This window comes from Eurypyga helias, unplaced genomic scaffold, assembly GCF_000690775.1.
Source record: "Eurypyga helias isolate BGI_N326 unplaced genomic scaffold, ASM69077v1 scaffold26977, whole genome shotgun sequence".
NCBI lineage: Eukaryota > Metazoa > Chordata > Aves > Eurypygiformes > Eurypygidae > Eurypyga > Eurypyga helias.
This window is the reverse complement of record NW_010261473.1, coordinates 12,567-36,611: the sequence shown is the minus strand read 5'-3', so window position 1 is coordinate 36,611 and position 24,045 is coordinate 12,567. Positions and strand designations below refer to the sequence as shown.

The window sequence follows — 24,045 nt, the reverse complement described above, 5'->3', positions numbered from 1 at the left end:
GCAGGTTTAGATTACAAAGTGGGGTTCAGCCAGTGTTTGAGCTTTGATTAAAGGATCAAAAGATCACAGAGACTACACTGACTATGAGCATTTCATTAATGAGCCGCATTCACTGGTTTTAAAAGGCCTTTTTCGAGGCTCGATTTGGAACACAAACTGCAGGCTGGCAAGACGTATCTTAATTGCTCTGCCACAAGGCTACCCAGCAGCTGATTCCCTGCTCCTTCAAACGGTGGGGTCTCTCCACACTGTGCTACCCTAGTTGCTTCTGCAGGCAAAACTTGGATGGTCGCAGCTACTCTGTGGCAGCGGCCCGTCAGGAATCCCAAGAATGAAGTTCGCGCAAGCTATTAGAAGTAAGCAATCGGCTTTTTGCACTGACAATTTTGCACGGTAGCTTTACAGTAAATCAAGTAAGGGTCGCATGGAAACTGGGTTTCACTGATCTCCAGCCATCAAACAGGGTCTCCAAGCACAGACTTGGCTCTCCTTGTCACGCTCGGGCATACAGCCACGCTGGAGCCGAGCGGAGCAGAAACTGCGCAGCCGGCAGTCACCGTTCAGCCCACTCCCTGCTGTGGCGGTATTGCGTTGCCAACGCTCACTGATTCAGCCACGCCAGCCTGGGCTTCAGCCAGCTTGGCAGCCTGGCCACGTGGCAACCTCCCTCTTGACCCGCACCGATACGATACGCCCATACACGGTACAAACAGCCAAGTTCTGAAGCTTGTGATGGTTGTGACATCGACGTAGGAAGTACTTCAGTTTCTGCTTCAGAGGAAACAGCCATGCTGCTGCATCCCACAAGCCATCCTATGGGAAACGTATTTCAGAGACAAAACCCAAACTACACGTGTTTTTTCTTAAACTAACAGTTCCGGCACTTCAGACCTACTATTGTGAAGCGCTGCTTTTAAATTTAGCAGCAGTCTCATGTTTGATTTCTTCCAAACCTGTAATCATTATTAGCTTTGTAGTAAATAAAGTAATTCTTAGGTGGGAAAGGAATAGAAACACAGTCCATGCATTTTTAGCAATCAATGAATGCCCTGTTACAAGCTTAGGCATATTAAGACTCCTTTTGGAAAAAGAGATCCCTGTAACTCAGCTGAATAGAGATGAACATCTACATCCTTCACACACTTACTTGGTCCCCTCATTTTCCAGCGCCCTCAACTCTGCAGCTGAGGGAGAGAAGGATCCCAGCCCTGGGCAAGAGGTCACTCTTCCAGCTGCTCCAGTCAGAGCTCCATGGGCACTGCTGCTTTTCATACCACCGCTCTGAAGGCTACAGAGATGAAGTGTGAAATGCCATGGCTGCCTTACAATTGCTGGCAGGGGGAGCTGGGGGAGGAATACACTGTAGTTTCTTACTATTTGTAGATTCTCAAAGCTACAAATGTTGACTGTGAAAACCACCTGTAGCCCAGAGACAGGAATTCATTTAACCATCCCTTGCCTTCACACCCCATGAAGAAAAGCAGCTGCCAATAAAGGCCACGCAAGACACACCATGGGCAGATCCCACCAACGATAAAGCTGAGTGCAAAGTATGGCCTCTTCCCCACTGGTGGCATTTCCAACAGAAGACAGCCAAGTATAACGTCTGGCTTCCAACCTACTTGGCAAATAAGCATGAGTGGAAGAGAAGAGCTGCAACAGCCTGGAAGCTAAGTAAAAACTCCAGTGGCAAGAATGGAAGCAACAGCAGCAAAAATGATGAATGAACCTGCCAGTCGCAAAGAATCCTGTATACAGCCATTAAAAGTACCATGAGAAAATGAAAAAACTATCAGTTTACTTATAATCAAGGCACATTATACTGACAGATCAAGAGGTCACATGATGCTTTACAGAACATCAAGAATTTCACACCATTACAGACCTCATTTGAGCTACAAAAGCAAGAGATTTTTGTACACTTCATGCTGGTATTTCTGGACAGAAACCATACCACACTTCTCAGATTTATTCAGCCTGATTAGCAGTAGCTATACTACAGCAGCTGCCTTGCCATTGCTCAGCACTTTGTATGCACCAACAGCATGAAAGAGGTGACAGTACCGTGATTTTGCTGATGTTTGTAGAATTAGAACACATGAAATCTCTTCCTCTTTAAGGAAGACATTTAACTAAGATGTACCTCTTCTTTAAAAAAGGCTACACAAAATCCCAACAAGATACAGCAAGTTATTCATACGACTGTCAAGGACCGCAAAGCTCAATATCTCATTAAACAGTATTTGTTTTAAAATCACAAGAGGCTTGAAGTCATAAAAATGTTGTCAGAGCATTTCCCAACCCTCACCTGTGGAATCAGGGCACCTTTACACCCTCCATTGTTCAGACTGTGAAACACTGACACCCCTGCTGCAGGGTCTGTTTGGCCAACGACCCCCAGGGATGGGTGGTTACTAATGGTCGTGCTGGACTCACAGCCAGAAAGTCCATCTGTTCCTGGCTAAACGGGGTATCACTTTCTGTCAAGTCAGTCTTTCAGATGAAGCGTAAAAATTACCTTCATAGTCCCAGCCATCAATTTCAATCAAGTCACTGAAGGTGGTTTAATGGTACATCCTGTTAGTCCTCAAGGGTTTTGACAGGACTTCAACACTGAATTTTCTTTCCAGATTATTGCATAAGACTGATCCAAGTTGTGTTTCGGGCAAGCAGTAAACTTTCCACAGGCTTCAATGGCAGCTGGATCAGACACTACAACACCTGCTGAGAAGTGTTCTAGCTGCCTTCATCTCCCAAGCAATGAACATGGCAGGAGACAGATATGCTAATCAAAAACTCCTTTCCGTCTTCACTCTCTCCTCCAACACACTTGGAGCTGTGAGAAAATGCAGGCTATGTGAGTCAGTTCACCAAGCAGTAAAAAAATGTATCAGTACCTGGAGAATTTTTAAGAAAAAAAACAAGTATTTGACAATTCAAGAATTTGAGATGTTCATCTACAGTGTGGTGCTTTACACTTCTGGAAAAACAATCTGGAAATGCACATCAATATCTTAAAAAAAAATCCACGTCAAGCACTTCGTGTGGAATAACCAGGAATGTGGATCAACAGCAGGCAGTATTCAGTTGTGGGGAAAACTGACAGGAACAGGAAAGGAGGAGGCAAAGCACGCAGCATATGCCTAAAATGACATTCAAAGCTGCTGATCCAACACCTGAAAGCCTGAAATCTTCACCCAGCCTTAGCTGACTGCGGACTCCTGTCCTGCAGCATCTTCACCTAACGTTTATCTGAAGAGACGATATTCAGTAAGTACCTTGCACACTTTCACATCATACGAAGTTCAGAATCTCTTGCTTTAATGCTTCTCACCATACGCGTACAGGTGGTACAACTGAATCAAAACGTTTATTCCTTTATCTGCCCCAAGATGCGAGGAAGAATATTTGTAAGAAAGTAAAAGTGAAGAAACGAAGCACCTACATTTATTTCCTAATTAAAGCACATAAACGTGGGCATGGTTTTGTAAGCAGCAAACTTCACTAACGAGGTTGGTCTGCAAACCCTCGACCACGAGTACACTTGATAGATCAGGTGCTGATGATAAAATCTGACCTTATGGGCCTTAGAGACACAATGTATTGAGCTGAAGAAAGCCATCTATTTGGCTACAGACAGGCTTAGGAAAGCCTGGAGGAGACCTCATTGCAGCTTTCCAGTATCTGAAGGGGGCCTACAAGGGTACTGGGAGAGGACTTTTTACAAGAGCCTGTAGTGATAGGACAAGGGGTAATGGGTACAAATTGAAAACAGGGAGGGTTAGATTAGATGTCAGGAAGAAATTCTTCACAGAGAGGGTGGTGAGGCACTGGAACAGGTTGCCCAGAGATGTTGTGGATGCCCCATCCCTGGAAGTGTTCAAGGCCAGGCTGGATGAGGCTTTGAGCACCCTGGTCTAGTGGAAGGTGTCCCTGCCCATGGCAGGGGGGGTGGAACTAGATGATCTTTAAGGGCCCTTCCAACCCAAACCATTCTATGATTCTATGATTCTATAAGAGGAGATAGTTACTCCACGGTCGTTCATCCCATACGCCTGATCAAGCGAAGAAGACCTTGCACAGCAGTCAGCGAGACACAAGCAGCATCCTGAAGTAAAACCAGCTGAGTACGGACAAGCTTGAGACAGCAGTTGAAGATGCATCCTGATCAACAGCAGTAGCTGGAGTAGCCGTACCAATGGCTCTCTGGAGAACAGTCTGCTAAATAAATCTTTGGGCCTTACGCTGCAGGTTTTTTTTTTGGTGTACCTCTGCTGCCCCCATCTACAGAAAGATACGCACGTACGTGCTTGTTCTCACAAGGCCGGAACAGAAACAGAAGTGCGGAACAAGTCCGCCGACCACGGAGAACTGACACCTTTTCAGACCTTGTACTTGCACTTCTCCTCTGAACCTCAACCTGATTTCCAACTGATGGTCAGATTAAAAAGAATGAAGTTGTCTACTTCCTGAGGACATTTGGCAAGAACCTTGCTGGAATTCAACAAAAACCCCAAAATAATATTAATTTTTTAGTTAAAAAAATCCAAACAACCAACCTGTGGCACTCACAGGCCATTAGAGAACTGTGAGTTACATCTCCACACCTGTATTGTGGAGCAGGAAAAGGGGAGAAGAGTACAGACCAAGTATACAAAAGAGTAAAGTAAGAACAGAACATCCAGTGGAAGTTGCACTCCCACATTTGGAAAAAAATGATCTTTTAAAAAGCTGAGTAAGTGATCAAATAACAATCCATTCAATCTACACACCCTGTGCTATTTTATCTCCCAGACTGAAGTAACTCTCGGGTCAAAATTGCACTAACACCTATCTGCAGACGGAGCTGATGCAGGGGTTTACCATCTCTGAAAGCCCTGGAAAAAGCCAGATGTTCTATTTCCATGTATCACAATATTCTGCCAGTCAGGGAACGCCAGAGTCAAGTGAAAATTCTGTCAAAAACTTTCATCTAAGTAATGATTCCAACAACTCCCAAGAGGTGGGTTTTTTCCCCTTTTTTCAATACCTTTTCACTTAAGTTCACAACCTAATTATTATTTCCTCCTCCTTCTCACTCATAAACATGCAAGTATAATTCATCAATCCCAAGCATGCGTTAAATTAATGAAGCTCCTTAGAAATCGTTCTCAAATCGCATCTCTTACACTCTAATGGCACAGGTAAGGTAGAGGCTACAGCCTTTATTTTCATTTGCTGCAGGACTAATACCGAGCATACCTGCTTTTTAGGAGACACACATTTGCCACCACTCTTACGTGACCTTCCAGCTCCTCTCTGATTCTTCTGAAATTGCTACCCTCTGTGAATCCCGCTCCTACTTCTTTTGGAAGGCGTAGGCAATCCTGCAAGCACAGACCTTTCTCCCAGCAGCGCAGCAAACTGCCGGCCTCCTAAATAAATCATTTTATCAGCCACTTCTAGACAGCAGCGGTAAAACCTTTTAAATCAAACGATTAGTGTTTTGCAACCCGAGTTTGCACTCAGGATAAATTTTTCATCATGAAATAATTGTTATCGACTACCTAAACAATCTTTAAAGCCTTTGTGACGGCAAGGCACAGATAATTCCCTACTTCATCACAATTCACACCATTAAAATACTCCAGTTGAAAATGACATTCGTTCCGCGGTTGTATTATTATTAGCTTATTATTATTAGGGGGCTTAGAACAGTACACTGACAAAGGATGCAATTGGTTTGCTATCTAGATGAAAACAACGAAATAAGTAAGGCTGCAGTTGAAGGAACTGTTGAACGCCTCCTGCGGCCTTCTCCGACGACTCACAGACAGCGTACGAGGCTCTGCTAGGCACCGCTTGTTACCAGTGCTGTCCGACACTTGCCAGGCAAAAACTCCTTTTCCCAGAACAGCAAACTGGCTCAGACATTCTAAACAGACTTCCTTAAACCTTCTACGATTCCGTTTCGGCAGAACCTGCAGAGGACCCCAACATGCAGCGAAGGGGGACTGCTGGAGGGAAAAGGTCGAAGAGGAGGCTGGTTTGGCAGGGCGATGGGGTAGAAAAGGGCATGACCCAAGAACTAAGATGGAGTAAAGCCTGACTTTCCACACTCCTTCATTCCATCTCCTTGCGTGGGAAGGAATGGCAGAGAGCACCACGGCATAAGCGCGCTCCCCGTGAGCCCGATCCGGAGCAGCAGGCACAAGCCGCGCTGTGCTGCGGCGGCTGGGCAGAAAACAGACTTTGGTTTCTCAGCCGTCGCGGCAGCCTCGGGCCAGCAAGGACAGTCACCAGCTCGCTTCTGCCATCCTGGTTCCAGCGGAATCACAAATCCAACATGCCAAGTTTGGTCATCTCAGCCGAGTTCTACTTGCACAGCTATTTATGTCAGGCATGTGGCACGGCCAAGTGTCTCAGGATATTCCGCCTCGGTGGTATTAATAGAACAAGCAAACGTGGAGGCCCACTGCGCTGGTTCTGCCTCTGGCTGGACACCACACAAATGGTGTGTGAACACGTTTCTTCTCTGTTCACAGCCTGTCTTCACTTGGAAACTGGCACCTGCAGAAGAAGCCTGGCGGCCCATCAAACGAATGACTGCGGAGGGGCTGAACAGGCTTTGCCGTGACAAGGGCTGTGGCAATCGAGGGCACAGGAATTATTTCTCCAGTGACGGAGAACACGCGCTGCTGTTTCTGTGTGGAACCACCCTCCTGAACTAATTATTCACATTATTTCTTTTCTCGCTCTTCAAACTCTTTTGGGACACCGAATCCACATTTTCATGGCATGCTCAGGTAAATCAGCCAAAGATTCCAAAGAGCATTTTGTGACACCCAGTCACAAGCAAACTAGTCCCTTTCTAAAAAGCAAGGCCCTCCAAGGCCTCTCACTATTCCGCTCAGTTTCTGGGCATCACTTGCATTTTGAGAAGGAGAAATTAACTGAAAGGCTGTCCCGAGGTTCACATTCCTAAACAAGGAAGCAGAAGATGCCCAAAATAATGCTCAAAATAAAGCAGCAATGTGTTTTGGGGTTTTTTGAGGAGCAGCCTGCCCTATGGTAGCACCCTCACCCCAACATAAGCCACACTACAGTCTTCTCGGGAGTAACAGCAGCGCTGAAACAGACCTCGTAATGAAGGGGTAGGCTTAGGGATAGTGTTCCTTCCTGACACTCAAATTGAGGTATGTGCCTCAAAACTTAACCTCTGGGCTGCTGGCCTGACTTACAGGCAAAAAATAACCCAAAATAAAATCAGTCATCTATCCAAAATAAATTATTCACAAGAATTAAACTAAAATTGTGTACACAGCATTCTTACTTTCCATCCTCCTTTTGTTAGCACTGCAAAACCAATCTTTTATGCATTCTACTTTCCTGGGCAGTACCCACTCCCACTTCAATACTTCAAAGAGGGACATTCCTACCACGGCTTTTCAATGTAGTTTCATGGAAGTAAAGCTCTTAACCTGGTGTAACTATCAGACCCTTTTCCTTCACAATTTACCTTTGTCCTGGAGAGAAGAATTACTCGAAGTGCCAACTGACAATTCAAAGTAACAAACATTTAAAGAAATTATCCTTGGTAAAATCATCTGCATTAATAACGAGTAATTCTTCCAAACAGGTTCTCATAATGACAAGTTCGCAGGCAGCGATGAAGATTGTTCTCCATGTACGATGCCATGCGTGAAGGATAAAGTAGCTTCACACCGTTGGAAACCTTCTACTCCTACAGGAGGTTAACACCACCACTGTTGCTCTGTCAGGCTGACCCTGCTAAAGCTGTACTCACTGAGCCAGGTGCCACTGGTTGCAGGAAAAACAATCAATAAATAAACCAAGCTGCGCACACCAAACTTTGACCTCATTCACACAATCAGTATTTCAGACTAATAAGGCATTCTGCTTCCAAATATAGGGACATGGAAGAGTGGTGGAGAGGAACTTTTCCAAGCATTAAATGGATTTGCAAAAGTGCAAGTACAAAAAAGAGAGCAAAGAGGATTTCAATTTTTACAGGCTCCATGTTTCAGGAACCAATTTTCCTCTACACTAAGAATGTCTGACAGTATCTTTGGCAATCTAAAAGATTCTGAGGTTCTGCTGAGGAACCGTTCCAGCAACAAGCATCAGCTGACCAACAAGGACAAGTCTCAAGTGCCCTGATATGGATGGGGGGGAGGGGAGATCCATTTAGAAATTACTTCTGGAAGTCATAAAAGGATGAGACATTCTACAACATTCCGTTAAGAACACACTCACTCAACTACTTTAAAAACCCCACAGCAGCCTTCGTAGTTTCAGATTCACGGCAGAATGTGCACATTAATTTTGACATTATCTGTTCAGACTACTGCACTCATTTTATTGTTGCCATTTAAAGGATTCTAATGGGATAACACCACTGACAGCTTAACCTTTATTAAACTGTTGCTACAAGACTATTCTTTTAGCATAAAGTCAGATGAAGACATTACAAAAATTAGATAGCTATTAATAGATTACAGATAAACTATTTAAAAGAACATTCTCTTTATAATACTGGTCTTTTCTTTACAATTAGAGACCAGAAAAACAAGGAGTTTCTGTCATAATATTTTAGTAAATTAGCATTTAAATAATACCTGAGGCACTTTCCAAAGATGAGGAAAAGCTGTGACAATTAGCTCACTCAGAGTTAAGTCTGAAGAACAAGCCTATGGTATCAGCTGTTACTCCTGACAGTATTGCTACTGTTTGCTTTTACAGTCCAGGTACCCAGAAGCTTCAAGAGTTTGTAAAGCACTGAAGTCAGCTCCAAGCTTTCCGTCTGTCTCCAGTAACAGTTCTGCTTCTCTCCTGGTTTTACATACCAAAGATTGCTTACCTACGAATTACGCCTCACAACGTAACTGTCAGGTAGGAAGTGCTGGGACCCTGTATACAGAGCAGCCACAAGCTGTGGCTTGCTGAAAGGAAGAGGAAGCATGAGGTGGACAACTCTGTGGCCTCAGTCAGCCTATTCCATGCTCTGTCATATTCCAGCATTTCTGGTACTGCCCCAGCACATGGTATTATCTTGATTGTTCTAACTACAATCATTATCACACAGCAATTTGAAATCCTGTTACTATCGAGAGAGAACGACACGTGTTCCCAACCACAAGACCTAAACACGGAGCAGACAGATTTCAAAAAAGGAGATCTGTTGTACTTCAGCAACTCTTGGTCACTCAGCATAAAACCTTTCCTGACTTTGCAGGAAAATCCCATCGCATTTCTGTACCTGGACTTGCCAAAACACATTAAAAGAACAAAAGTCGAATTCTGTTCTATATACATCCACAGCCAAGAGGACAGAAATTCTTGCCCCTGACTTCGAAGCCCTCCTGAGGACAGGAGAGCTTTGCAGCTTCCACACCTCACCTTACATCTAGCTGCTCTGCTACAGTATTTGTGCAAGGAATAAAAATAAATAGAAACGCATTGCTATGCCTAAGAGATAAGCAACGCAGTCACGGTCCCGAGCCCACAGTTCGGGGCAGATTTGAAAAAGGAAGTTCCTTGATCACAAAAAAGGAGAATCGATCGGACAAGCTCTTGGGATCAATGGAAGAAAGCTGTTTTCAGTGGGAAGGATTTTCTTGTTCCTTCTGGCAAACAGACCATCAAAGAAAATGTTTGCCCACAAGCGTCACAGGCATTCAGTGTCATATCCCAACACGGGTCCCAGCCATTTCTCCACTTCTGCCACAGACAGATTTTTTCTCAGTGCATAATCTTCAACCTGCAAAGGGACCGCAAAACATGATGAAGATTTGGAAACTCCGGCTTTTTCTATTCACACAGTTGTTTGAACATCTGCACACAAGGTGGTTTTGGATGCTCGAACAATACCACATCGGACAGTGCGAGTTACCTGGTCTTTACATATCTTGCCAACAGCAAAATATTTGGATTTGGGACTGGAAAAGTAGAGGCCAGAAACTGCAGAAGCCGGTGTCATTGCTAGTGATTCAGTTAAACCAATTCCTGGAAAAGAGAATGAGAATTTTCTTATTGTCTGAATCGATAATAAGCAGAAATTCAGACCCCTTTTTTGTTGGGCAGCTTTAAGCTGCTCAAAGACCAAGAAGCTTTCAGGTGAAGCAAAACCAAAGCCATTTGCCACTTGTTAGCTATTAAAAAAATGCACTAGCTTTAAATATATTGCAGTCTTTCAGTACAGTACTACTGCGAGTAACTGTACAGTTGGAAGGAAAAAACAAGACATTTTGGCAAATTAAATTAGTAGCTAGAGGTCTGGAAACACGGGAAGGCGTTTTTGGAACTGTGGAAGTAGCAGTGAAGTGTCTGACGTAAAATATCGGAGGAAACAATAGGAATTCCTTCATTTTTAAGAGTTATCATCTCAAGGTTTCTGTGGACCAGGAAATACACTGCTGAATTGGCTTTTTTACTGTTTCTATCTGGAACGTCTTCTTGCAACAACCATAAGGATGCCAGATTTTTTTCTCTCTGCATCAGAACCCTGTCTGATGCAACCTGTTAATCAGGGACGTAACTCCTTCACCAAAAGCACCTGCAGTATTTTGCACATTCTTCCTTAAATGAGTCAAAACAAAAATGGTGATGAAAAGGGGAAGATAGCAGTTCCCAGAACGGCTTCAGTTCAGGGGGTTTTATGTAGCTCTGCATCGCCCCATTCACTGCTTGGTTGGCATCCCGGCCTCTCATTCGCATAGAACCAGGCTAAGAATCTTCGTAAACAGAGAGAGGTACCTGTTGTTTTCTCAATGTTTGCAAGTTTCCACATGGTGAGTTTTTCCGTATGGTCAGGCTGGCTTGGATATCCAGGGGCAGGGCGAATTCCCTCATATTTAACTCTGCGTAGGTCAGAGAGATCTAGCTGCTCAGTACTGCAGTAAGCCCAGAATTCCTTTCGAACCCTTTCATGGAGCTCCTCAGCAAATGCCTTGGAATAGAATGCAAAGATTACCTTTTTTTCCCCAAATTTGCGCAGAGTGGTGCAATAGCTATTTGATGAATACAAACAATGACAGAGACTTCCTCCCCATTCCCATCTGTATTTTTAAGTGGGCTCTTGTCAGAGGTGAGAAATTTGGTAGCATTAAAATTCACATACAATTCTTATTTTGCTAATTCAACTATTTTAGTTTTTTCTCTTATTGGCAGACAGTGCTTTTTGGCTGTCCTGCTTTACAATCCTACATGTGGGAAGACGGAAAGATGTGGACAAGTAGCTGGAAGAGATGAGGTACTTTAGCCTATGGCAGCAATACACCATTATAGCAATGAGGTCACTAGATCTCGACTATCTGGGTATCTCATCCAGAAGGAATGCCACATCATTCTTGCATCCATGCTGGTATCAGATGTGAGAATCTTTCCAGCAGATTCTTCAGCAGATTTTAGCAGATTCTGTAAGCCCTCTTTTTAGCAGAGGGCCTTTTCTCTATCCGGAAGTGGGCAACTGCTTTTCTTAACTGCTCTTACAGCTTACATTGCTCTCAGCCAGCAATGGTTGCCTTCAGGAGAGGTTTCCACTTCAGCAAGTGTCCTCAGACGGCATCAGAGACTGAATTCTGAAACTCTGTTACAGCTTGGAATGCACAACTAGAGCCAACCCCATCGCACCGACGCTGCTCTAAGTTTTAACATGGTTACTCAGGTGTAAGCATGAGGGCAGACAGGTGGGGATAGAAGGGTAGGAGGGAAGGGATGGCATTTTCTAACCCACTTCAGCTGGAGCTTTAAGAGCATGTCTGTCTAAGCCTAAGACACGTAAAGTCAGAAGACCTGTACCCTGGACACATCTGCACGGTCACCGTTAAAGCAGAAGGCATGTCTGCAATCCAAGAATATAATCGGTGGGTCACACCTCATGTAGATAAAACAAGATTTAAAGAAAGTTCTTTTTAAACGGTCTTGTTTTAAAAGCGACTGCATTGTATCCATCATCAGAACCCTCACGAAGAGCTTGGAGAGATGCTTTCGCGGCTGGAAGATATGGCTCAGAAGAGGACTCTTCTCTCCAGACAGCTTCAGTAGAAGCCGTTCACTTCCAGGTTCGATACAGAGCAACCTTACAGGCAGCACTCTAAGTTAATGCCAAAACATGAAACTGCAACCTCTCCAGAAAATCTAGTACACGGTCAGAAACCTTGCAAGGAAAGCCTCCTACCTCTGCCAACCGATCGCCGAGAGCCTTTACCATTATGATGTTGTACTCATCATCCTGTTTCCTAAATTCACAGCATAAGTCATCCACGCCAAAGCAGGCCACAGCAAACAGGCCTAAGTAGTCACAGATGCCAGAATCCAGTGGTGCAATGAAGTCAGAGAGGCAGTAATACGGATCTGAGCAGGCAGGGTCCTTTTCAGCCTGCAGTAACAAAAAAAAGCAATACATCAGAACATTTAAGAAATACATTAAGTCTTAGTGCACTATTAACCTAAAGACCGGTATTAAGACTAAAGGGCTTAAGGCATTTCTGACAAACACCTAACTAGTCTCTGAGCCATGACGGCTTTCTTGTATTGGAGTGGGAAGAAAAACCCCTCCCTCGTAGGTTGTTTGGATCACTGAAGACCAAAATGTCCAAGGAGAGAGGTGCTGTGCTGAACACACACAGAGAGCTGGTTCCCTTCCATTTACTGCTCATTAACAGCTTGTTCTGCAGGCAAATTACTATGAGAGAAGGAACACCCCAACCACTGGGTAAGAGGAAGAACTTTCCATCTCTAGCACTCGGATTCCACTTCTGTTAGCCAAACTGATGTTTTGCATCCCAGTTATGCGAACTGCAGGATCTTCCTCAACTCCTGCCCCAGAATGGCTGTGAGAGTTTATTAACACCCCTAGTTCCTTATGCTACAAACCCCATGCCCAGTAATCCAGACGGAACAGTGCTCCGGGGTGGTTTACACCAGCCACAGACAAAATGCATCTATCACCACCGAAAAGTGGAATCCCATGCAAGGTTCAAGTCGGTCTGCACACATAGGAAATATCCCACTCACTGGACCCTTTTCCAAAATGGAAACAAGGGAATGAAAAGAGGTGACTGAATGCTGGCCATCGTGGATCACACCAGCGTATTCACTGTGGGAAAACGACTGCTATTTAAAAAACGGCACAGCTCTCGTAAATCTACCTAACTTAGAGAGGTAAAAGTTATTCCATGGCTACCACTTGCCTGAAGACCCCATCCAAGCCTTCTTATTCCCTGACCGTATTTTAACAATGCTTTCTACCAGCTTCCAAGTGCTGGTAATTAATTTAAAAAATTAATAAACCACCACCACCCCTGAAAAAAAAAAAAAAACCAAACCAAAAATGGTCAACTGCTTCCCCAGTTTCTGTAACCTACAAGGTCACAGAGAGTACCACAATAGGGAAGAAATATCCTTTTCCCACAGAGGTGAAATCTATGTCAATTTTAAAGCTCGTTTGCAATGATTACGTTAAGAAAAATACTAAACCCATCTCCAACTTCCAGGTTTACATCACAAAGAGTAGTAAAATTGATTTACATGGGATATCAAAATGTTTAACTAGGTAGTAAGGCCCTGGAACAGTCCTGCTTGAATGCTTGTGAGAACAGTTCCTATAAACATCTGCTGTGGACTGTCAAAATACACTAGATCCAGCTCCACGCAACAGATTATCTATCCAGGGAACCGGAGCAGAGAAAGTCAAATATTTCTCGGCAGAGTTCTGCAACACTGGCACAGAACTGTCCTCAGGATACTGCACTCCTGAAATTTAGGTAGTTGCTATATTTGTTTGATGACTCCGTATAAAGTGAATTCTGAGGAAGCCAAGCCAGAAGGTAGGGAAGAAGGAGAGACAGAGTACCTTGAAAATGTTCAAACTATTAAAATAAATGCAAATCTAGGTAAGTATTCTTCAATGAATGTTTAAAACAATGACTCTCTCAACCAGAATTAGCATCCAACTAATTCTAAACTACCTCTTTGTACAGGGAATTTTACATGAAAATTAAGACCATCAAACCCACTTATCTCCATTAAGCTTTATCTTCCAGGTATTTTAAGTGGTTTTAACCTTTCACCCATTCCAGCAGAATTTCTCATTTAATGCAGAAGGCAGGGATATTAGAGCACTAAGGTTCATTAGGTTCTGATTTAGATCACAGGAGCCATGTGAGGCATTTATACAGCACACTGCTTTAGGATGTCTTCAACACTAAAATGAGGACAGAAGCAGCACGCCGTATCTGAAGAAGTCGAACCTGTAAAGCATTTCTACAGCTACTACAATGCAAAATACTACAAGTACTGCAGTACAATTTTTTGTTATGAGGGAAAGAAACGGCAAGGCAGCAGCTGTGGACAGATTACAGACACTGTTTTCCCCACAGATTTTAACAGCGCACTTGTGTTACATTCTTGCTACGCAGAAAAAAAGATAAAAATCACTTGGTTTAACAAATGTTCTGTCATTGTACCTGCTGCCTCAAGCCATAAAATTTTGCTATTGGTTCCGAAGATCCCACTGCCTCTTCTGCAGCATATACATGGATATCGTCTTGAATGCTTTGAGCTGGCCAGAACCCAACCACACCTCTGGCTTGCAATTTCTTTTGACTGATCAACGTTTTCAGTAGATTTTGAGCATCGTTATAAACTCTCTTTGCTTCTTCACCTATCAAACAAAAAAGAGAACCCTTTAGCATGCGGGACAGGCTTCTCTGATGACTGCAGCAATCTGTCAGCTACAGCAGAGAGACAGCAGAGTGACTATGCCTACACGGCTGTAACCACATAATTCTTGGAAACCCCCAGAACATTTCAGCCAGCACCGTTCTAGTAGAGGCCAAGGACGAGGAACAAAACGAGCGACAGAGAACATGTGTGCACATCTACGTTACCAGAGTGCAGTAGGCCCAGAACATGGATTTCAGTGTCACCCTTGCAGGTCCATCACGTGTTTCAAGGCCCACTGAATAGTTTCAAAGCAGACAGAGCCCTTTTGTCATCTTCAGCCACAAAAGGGACACAGATCTATTAAGTGCTCTGCTGTCACTTGCTGTCATTAAAATACCTCTCTGTGTTTTGGCAGGTGATTTCTAAATAAGAGGATTGAGCATTTTTCCCCATTTATTTTCAGCCTCGCATGCCAACATTTGGTTCGCTAAGTGTTGAGTTAAACAAATTATTTCAGCGACACTAGGTTTCCATGCATTTGCACTAATCCTATGCACTTCCAAACATTCAGAATCCTAAAGCAGCATGGCAGGTCTGTGAGCAACATTTACATGAAGCAAATGCAATTTCAATACTCACCGACAGTTTTATCATGAAAGACCTTAGGGAAACCCCGGTTGGGATACTTTCCCCTCAGCTGCCAGACATCAAAGAAAGGCTTCCAGTCAATGTATTCGACCAGCCTCTTCAGGTCATAATCTTCAAAGACTTTTGTGCCGATGAATTTCGGTTTAACTGCAGGAATCACAAGTACAATCTGACACAATGAAAATAACTGAATATTGCTCTTGTATGTGCAGCATAACTGATGCTCACCAGCCTCCTCCGCTGCGAATGACCTCTTCCAAAGTAACTGCCTTAGAATTCTCCCTGTCATATTGTTCCCAAGTCATACCATACTCTGCAGTTACAATGTGATTAAAAAGGCAAGCATAAAAGGCATATAAAGTTAAAATGTATAATTTAAGGCCTTTTGTTCTTTCACACAAATCAACACTCATTAGCTGCTGGCCTTCTGACTTTATTTCACTGACCAAAATACTGGCCAAATCAGAAGACCAAAAAAACCTACATAACTTACCAGTACCCAACACATTTTACGGGCATGTACCTTTCGCATTTACACATCCTGCTTTCTCTGCGCAGACACGTGACGTGCTATGGCACTGCAGGATAGTTCTCTAACTTACAATGTGATCTATAAGGACTTGTGCAACCACCACACACTTGTTCTGACACGTGTGCATGGCTGAAAAAGTGAGAGTGATCTATGTTATGACGTAGCCACAAGCTTTGCCCTTGTTTTGTCTGTGCTGTTCAGTCCTTTATAATACAGCCTTTATTAAGATGAGCTATTGAACATCAGCAACTTGTTGAGCCTTGTAAACAAAATGTCAGAAAGCACCCAAGTGTCAACGTAACTGCAGGATGCAAGTCCTCGTGGAATGCTGCTGGAATTCTGGTCTCTAATTTAAAAAAAAAAAATATCAAAACAAATTGCTACGGAAACTGATGGGGCAAGGGTAGAAAAAAGTGTAAGGAGGAATTTGACATGAATGTTATGTCAGGACGTGTGTTCCCTAAGCACAGGATAGTAAGTTTTGCAATATAAGGAGCCAGCCTGACATTACTTTGCAAAGCAGGCATTAGACTTATCTCTGATAAGTGTTATGAGTAACAAATTGTTTTAGGATTTTTTTAATTAACTAGGAATTTATTTTAAAAATACATTGTGAAAAATATAAAGGAGAAATAGGATGCTCAAATTTATGCAAAAAAATATATCTCTGCTCAGACAGACACCAATTTACTCAAGTTGTTACCCTACTATATCCTGAATTTTAATGAAGCATAATCTATTTAAAAATAAAGTAAAATAAAATAAAATATACTACAATGAAATGAAATTAAATACAATACAACAAAATAAAATAAAATGCACAGCAACAACAACCAACAACATTTAAACTGACCTGGCTTATGGCCTGATAACCAGCCATTATGGAAACCTGTTTTTCTAGCTTGCTGTAGAGTCAAGTATCTTCTTTCCTGCATGGACATAAAGGTTAGTTCCACAAAGCCAGCCATCTTTCAGACAGATAAACTCCAACTGCTGACTTGGTGATAAAGTTTTGCTCAAAATGGTCTTTGGGACAAATCTGACAACAGGCAATTTCAGTTCCAACAACTCCCAGTTCACAGCTGTAAACTAAGATTACATCACAACCACAGCTTTATTTTTTCCCACATACTTCAAATAAAACTGGTCCACAATATTTCCAGTTCCTCTGAACTACGAGTTCCTTTATTACTTTAAATAACATGAAAATAGAGGTACAGCAAGACACTCTCCTGCTGCCCACAAAAAGCTTAGGATTGCGTGACACCACCACCAGTGACCTCAGCATCCCTCTGGGCAAATCACTGGCTCTTTTGAAAGGCACAGGAAGTGCACAGCAGCTTCAGTAAGGACCGTGAATTCACTGCTGCCCTCTGCTTAAAGGGGAGGGCTGCACCCACTGATCTCAGCTTAGTGGACTGGTTCCCTGTTCAAAAACAGTCTTAAACGTGGTTAAGCCAAATATTTTCAAGAGAAGGCCTCAAGCTTTACCCTTCCTTATCAAGAGACCAGGTAAGAGCCAGATGACTTTCAGCTTGCATCCGTGTTTTTTACAAAGATGGCCTCAGAGAAGCCATATTACTTGCGTTCTATTGTTAATTTGCACAGTCCATCTCCAGGTTCCTGGACCTACTGCTCCAGGAGGGTACTGGTCTCTTGCAGGTTGGCTAAGCTGACATGCCTGCCAGCTCCATGGAGATGTAGTAGATGCCACTGATTGCCCACTGAGAACAATCAAGACTTTGCCAGCCATGCGTTACACTCACGCAGAATTTCCCCCTGTACATTAAAAAATTCAGATTTCATAAGCCCTCCTGAAAGACTTCCACCAGTTCTACTGCATGTTTTAAACCAGCACAAATAAACCTGAAGGTCTTCACAAGGAGCTAAAACTGAGAGCGAGCAAAGAGGTCGGTACCAATCACTTCAAACAGGAAAAGCAGCTAAAGCAATTATAGCTGTACCTTCAGAGACTCATAGTGTTCTTGTCTAATATCTTCATATTCCTCTAATATTTCTTCAAAGAAATCATCCTTTACACTTTCATCTAAGAGCTGGGAGCACTGAAAAGAGCAAAGAGAAGGCGCTAAGTACATACTGTAACATGCTTGTAGTAAGGACAGAGTACGTACGTTATCTGTCTCTCAGACCCGTGCTTCCAGTTACACTTGACAACACTAAACTAAGCCTTACAGCTAATTTGCAAGCTAGGTTCAAAACATATTTAAGAATACGAGTATTACTGAGAGTGCTGCCCTCCTACACAGGCAATATTAGCAGCGCCAAGTCTGGCTTTGGAAAGACCTGACAAGAGAATACGCCAAGACTTTAGAGACTGAATGGCCGTAGCAACAACAGACAGCTTGGCCTACTTCCTTCCAACAGGGATTTGCTAGCTAAGACGACTCATCTGTCTGACAGAGAAAGCATCCACCCCAGAACTCCAGTCAGCCGTCTCATAGTACTGATTTCGCTGTATCACGAACTTCGGAAGTGCATGTGCAACAGAGAGCGGCAGATCACCTCTAACCCCATCACTCTTCACTATAAACCAGCACAAAACTGCAGTCAAGGAGTCAGAGTGAACGATGTCACCCTCACTAGCGAAATGTGCACTTAAATAAAGGTGTCCAGCAACAGTAATTGACACGTCGGATGAGATAACCACGTGGCAGCAAAAAATAACTGAAGCAACAGTCGTTTAGAAACTGCTCTCTGTCGTGCCTCTTCATTTTTCTGCCGTAAGTTCAAGCCCTAGAGGAAAAGACGAGAGGCACAACAGAAAACCAGGGAACATATTTTTGCATGGACGAGAAACTAGAATTTAGGACTTACAACGACAACGCTCTTGGATGCATCCAGGACATGAATTACAGGTGCGCTATATCGTGGGGCAATTTTTACAGCTGTGTGTGTTCTCAAACAAAAAAGAAAAAAGAGTGAAGAGTTTCATAACTGAAATAAAACAAACAAACAAAAAATCCCCAGACAAAACCCCCAGTGAAATAAATCCTGCAATGCAGCAACAAAGACCTTGCAAGCCAAAGCTCAGTTTGCTTTCTTGAATGCTAAGAAAGACTGTTTTTTTAAATCAATTTAAAGCAGAACACCAGAAGCAAACTTCCACAGGAAAGATCAAGTCTCCTTTTTCTTCAGGTTCTGTCAAATATTCAAAGCACTTGGATATGGAGGTTACTGATGACTGGGCAACAGGGCCGTGTAACCAACTGCCCAGGGTCTTGTCAGTTTGCTTCTAGGTGATGCACTTTTGATCTTGGCAGCTCTATTTTTTAAGAAAAGTATTGTATTTTCTGTTTTTATAGGAACAGACAAAGGACACAAACAGGGCACGGTCCTACAATGGCACTGTATCGACTAGCACATTTTGTATTTTTAAAAAATAAACATTACCATAACAAAGCTGTCACCATTATTCGTCAGCACCTGACTTTACAAAGCAGTATAGTAAGAACGCCAACATCATCATTACCGTAAGTTACGAATAAAATCTATTGTGTAGATACTGTAGGCAAAATCCAGCCCCTTTCTCCTTCCCCAGCTTTCCACCCCCCCAAGGAATTATGGTCTCCTTATTCCAGATAACACTAATTATTACGGAGAAAAAGTGCAGATGGTTCTTCATTAGCAACCTCTGACATGTACACAACCTTTCAGAACGTACACACCAGGTTAAACTTAAGATTGTGGAGGTAAAATTAAATATACATTCCCAATCCAGTCTTCCATAAAGGATACCTTTACTTGACATATATTTTACAGAAACACTACGTGTCTGGGCATATGCGTATGTATATATTTACATACAGTTCATATTAATAAAATTATTATTTATGTATACAAAATTATAGATACATTCCCCAGTTATTTCCATACTCAAAGATAAAAGTAGTGCTGCCTTGCTGTTGGCTACAGTCATCTCTCTGAATACAGTCACCTCTCTGAATAAATTCTACAGAATTATTTGGTGCTGGCTATTTGCCAACAATTGCCAGGCCACAGTGCCCTGTGCACAAACACTAAAAAGATCTGAAGAAAGGGCTCTCATATAACCTCTGCTTAGAGTAAAGCTTGTCCAACCCCCTCTTCCTTTTTTTAAGAGAAGACCTGATGTGTTGTCCTCAGTATCAAAGCTGTAGGAAGAGAGACTCATACGGAGAAGGAGAAAAAGGATACGGTTAACCCTGCATTACAACTACAGGGCCAATACAGACAGGAGTGATCCTTCTCTTCACTGCCTGTCAAAGTATGGATGACTGGCTAAGGCAAAAAATACAGAATCCAGTGAGCGAATGCTTCTGCTACAGTACGTGTGCGCTGAGAAAAAAGCAACACTGCTAACAGCTTCCAGTGACGCGAGGCGCGTCCTCTGCCGTCTTCGGAGCTGTCGCCTACTCAAGCGTACCGTACATTGACCGGTTAGCAGAGCGTGACCCAAGGCCGGCACACGTGCCCAGAACACGTCTGAGCTAATGTTAATGCTAGGTGTCAGGCAGCTGCCAACACCGGTCTTCAGGACATCATAGCAGCCATAATATTTCATTTGGATGGATCCGGGAGAACAAGACCTCAGCAGAACAGCTCCGTCTATCAAAACCAACATGGTAACTACTTTGAGGCAAGCACCTAGAATTTTGCCCCTGTCAGCCTGCTTGACTGGGACTGGGGTTTCAACCCAATCAGCACAGTGTTGATCAGAGATCCAGGAAAATACATTAATTTTCCTAAAGATAATGGCTCCCTGAAGCCAACACAACCATTCCTAGTCTCAAAATCCTGTATTTTCAGAATGCTTTGGTGATGCGAAACAGGTCACTCAACCAACCCCTTAGAAGAACAGAACTGACTCGCATGCATATGCACGTGAACGTTTAGAAGGAAATACAGTACTTCCACATAAAACATACACTTCCAAAATAGATAAACTCGCAAAAATGAAATGTTTAAGATGCCCATTATCTGTTGTGTCCCAATTACTTTCTACTCTATATTCTAGGGCTTCTGATAGAAGAAATAACATTCAGTCTTAAGTAAACACCTACCAGTGTGTGTTGGGGCAAAATGCGGGAAAGGGAGAGAGAAATAGCTACAAATTTTCTTTTTCCCTCGTTAACACTATTTTCATACATATTCCCCACCTTCCCAACTGAGACATCTTACTTAGAAGTAGTTGCTCCGCCAATCAGCAAAGGAATCTTTATTGCCAATCTCTCCATCTCCTTGGCGACAAAGATCATTTCATCCAGAGAGGGGGTGATGAGACCAGACAGCCCAATTATATCTATCGCAAATTTACACACACACAAAAAAGGTTTAGCAACTCCACTCTAGAAAGACACAGAAATTATTACAGAAGGCATTTCTTTCATACATCGTGTAGCTTCACGCGTCAGACAGGTAACAGTGAGATAAAAAGCAGGGTAGTCACTAGCCTAGAAGTGAGGTTTGACCTAATTAGAAAGTGAAAGCTTTCCAAGAATGAAAGCAATTCCAAATCTTCAGTTTAAGATATTTTGCAGCTACTGAACACCTACTGCTCTAGTTTCAGCAATAAATACACAGTACTTCTGATCAGCAAGCTTCAAACCTCAGGTGTCCGGCACTGAGGGGGGAAGTAAGACACAGTAATTATAAGCTCTGCTCCCAGAAACAGCAAACATCTTCAAACCTCACCACCTATGTTCCACACAGCTCGTGTTTTCCAAGATGCAACAGACTGTTTCAAAGTGACTGTAAGTCGTTTCTGGAAGTTCATAATTTATTAGAACAACTCATTCCTAATTTCACACTTACTGATCCGAGCAGGCTGAATGCCAAGTTCTTTTACCAACTTAAGACCCAACGCGAAGTTATTTAACCTTTCCAAGTCTCCATCTGTAAAACAAGTACTAAAGCATCTCTCTTGGAGTTTTCTTTTTGATAGAGGTTTTCAGTTCCTTGGGCTAAGTTTCACGGAAGCGTCAAATCCTAAGTAATTACTACTGTTAGTGCACAAGCTCTGATTTATCTGAAGGTAGCCTGACCAAATCACAGAAAGCACAGGAATGCAGTGAGCAGCAATAAAAAATGCAAGTGGGGTTTAAAACTCAAACAGTTCAAGAATACTAATGAAATCTCTCTATACCTGCTTTGTTCTCAACGGCAGCTCTCAATATCTTATCACATGGAGTCATGACTCCCAAATCAATAACTCTGTGAAAAGAAGCGAGATGACACAAGATTCTTTAAAAAACAGGTCACATTTCTGCTAAAGGGCAAATACATTGCTCTAATTGTAAATGACTGACCTAAAACTGAAGTTAAACTTGAGATTTGTCTGTTTGTTTGTCTTAAGACCTCTGCTGGGAATTTTAATATAGGAAAACACCTCTGGATTTGGCAAAATTTTCAATATATCAGAGTTCCAGATGATACAGTAGGTGACAAAATTCAAGTGTAAGAGGCTGGGGGTTTATTTTTTTTTTTTGTGGTTGTACTGAGTCCGGCTGAGGAGGAGCTAATTTTCTTCACAGCAGCTGGTACGGTGCTGTGGTTCAGATCTGAGATCAAAACAACGCTGGTAACACACTAATGCTTTAACTGCTGATGAACAGTGCTTGTGCAGCATCAAGGTCTTCTCTGCTCCACTCCATTCCCCCAGGGAGTAGAACGGGGGGATGCACAAGAAGCTGGGAGAAGACACAACCATGCCAATGACCTGAACTAACCAAAGAAATATTCCATGGCACACAATGGCACGCCCAGCCATAGAATGGGAGAGGAAGGGGTTTAGCGGGGGTTAGTTGTCTTCTGCTGAGGAACTGGGTGGGCATCAGTCTACCTGTGGGAGCTGGTGAGGAGTCATCTTTGCATCACTTCTTTTCTCTTTTATTCCTCTCTTCTTCCACTTCTCCTTCCCCTTACTAAACATGTTCTATCTCCACCCACAATTGCTCTTGGTTTCATTCTTCCCTTCCTCTCTCCCCATCCCACTGAGGTTGGCCGGGTGGAAGCAAGTGAACAGCCATGTGGGGCTTTGCTGCCCACCAGGGCTAATATAGCAGTGGTGTCTCTGACGTCATTTGGGCAATACAAAAAGGTTTTGTGGACATCATACCTTGTGTCAGGAACATAAGATGATTTACATCGAGGCTTTTTTGTCTTATTAAATAATATATTTTACAAAATGAGGCACCACACTTCCCTTGCTTGCGTGGGGATCCTGCTAACCCTAGCCATTGCCAAGGTGGGGGAGGGAAGGGGGAAGGGAGGGTTTGTTTGGTTTGTGTTTGGTTTTCTGGGTGTTTTTCTGGGGGTTTTTTTACCCCCTCAAGTAAGCCACCCCAGCCTGCTGGTTTCAGTCAGCTTCACTCATACTAATGGTGACAGAAAACACTATGGCTTCAGTTCAGTAAGTCTAAATAAAGCTCACGAAAGTCTGAAACCAACTGACAGAATTTCAAGAGATAACGGAACAGAATCTATTGCATAAACACAGCACTGCCACTGGCTTCAACCCTCAGTATTATTTTAAAATAAGGAGATCATTTTGGCTCTTTTCAGAGCAAATTGGAGCCCCAAGTCAGAAGCTAAAGGAATGAACAATAAAGACAGAGTTCCAAAGCAGATTCAGCTCTGTGCCACATTTGACAAAAGGCTCTGATGGAAACATGACCATCCACTCCAACACTGTTGCCAACCCTGCTGCATGTAGACTGGCTATGAAAGAGCTGACTTCTGTTGAAGTTCTATCTTTTGAAGCTCAGAAACAGGACAAGAATCTCAACTCTTATTTAACAAAACATACCTCAGCAAGTTTTGAACACCTGACACTTAAGAAAGAGCTTGAAAAAACACACTAAAAGGTTCACTCAAACCTTCAAGACTTCTCCTTTCCCATCACAACACACAGCCCACACGCAGTCTTGCCTGCCACAGCTGTTCTATCTGGTTTCTTCAGACATTACACTTATATATTTAAGACATTACAGTTATCATATTTAACTAATATAAAACAAATACATCAGTAGATGTTCTCATCTACACTTTAGTTGATCCTAAACTGTATTCAGTTTCATTCATTCATTTATTCATATGCCAATTTATCAGGAAGAAGGTATTAAAGGAGGAGGCTATACTCCCTCCTGCCTCCGAATTAGCACTAGCTGGTGTTCCCAGCCACAACGTGGGGAAGCGAGGAC

The 24,045-nt window shown here is 42.9% G+C and overlaps 1 protein-coding gene across 1 annotated transcript in view; it reads right to left on the bottom strand.

The window, feature by feature from the left end:
* Positions 1–9,625: 9,625 nt before the first annotated feature.
* The window catches only part of MTR (5-methyltetrahydrofolate-homocysteine methyltransferase), a 25,988-nt gene continuing 11,568 nt past the window's right edge, over positions 9,626–24,045 (bottom strand). The window contains exons 10-20 of the mRNA XM_010155391.1: positions 21,990–22,057; positions 21,026–21,146; positions 18,683–18,764; positions 17,812–17,910; positions 16,701–16,776; positions 15,307–15,462; positions 14,469–14,665; positions 12,179–12,379; positions 10,756–10,948; positions 9,893–10,005; positions 9,626–9,760 (exon numbers count right to left, since the gene is read on the bottom strand). Of these exons, the coding sequence (XP_010153693.1) occupies positions 9,668–9,760; positions 9,893–10,005; positions 10,756–10,948; positions 12,179–12,379; positions 14,469–14,665; positions 15,307–15,462; positions 16,701–16,776; positions 17,812–17,910; positions 18,683–18,764; positions 21,026–21,146; positions 21,990–22,057 (1,399 nt within the window). The 3' untranslated portion in view covers positions 9,626–9,667. The remainder of the gene's footprint in view (positions 9,761–9,892; positions 10,006–10,755; positions 10,949–12,178; positions 12,380–14,468; positions 14,666–15,306; positions 15,463–16,700; positions 16,777–17,811; positions 17,911–18,682; positions 18,765–21,025; positions 21,147–21,989; positions 22,058–24,045) is intronic.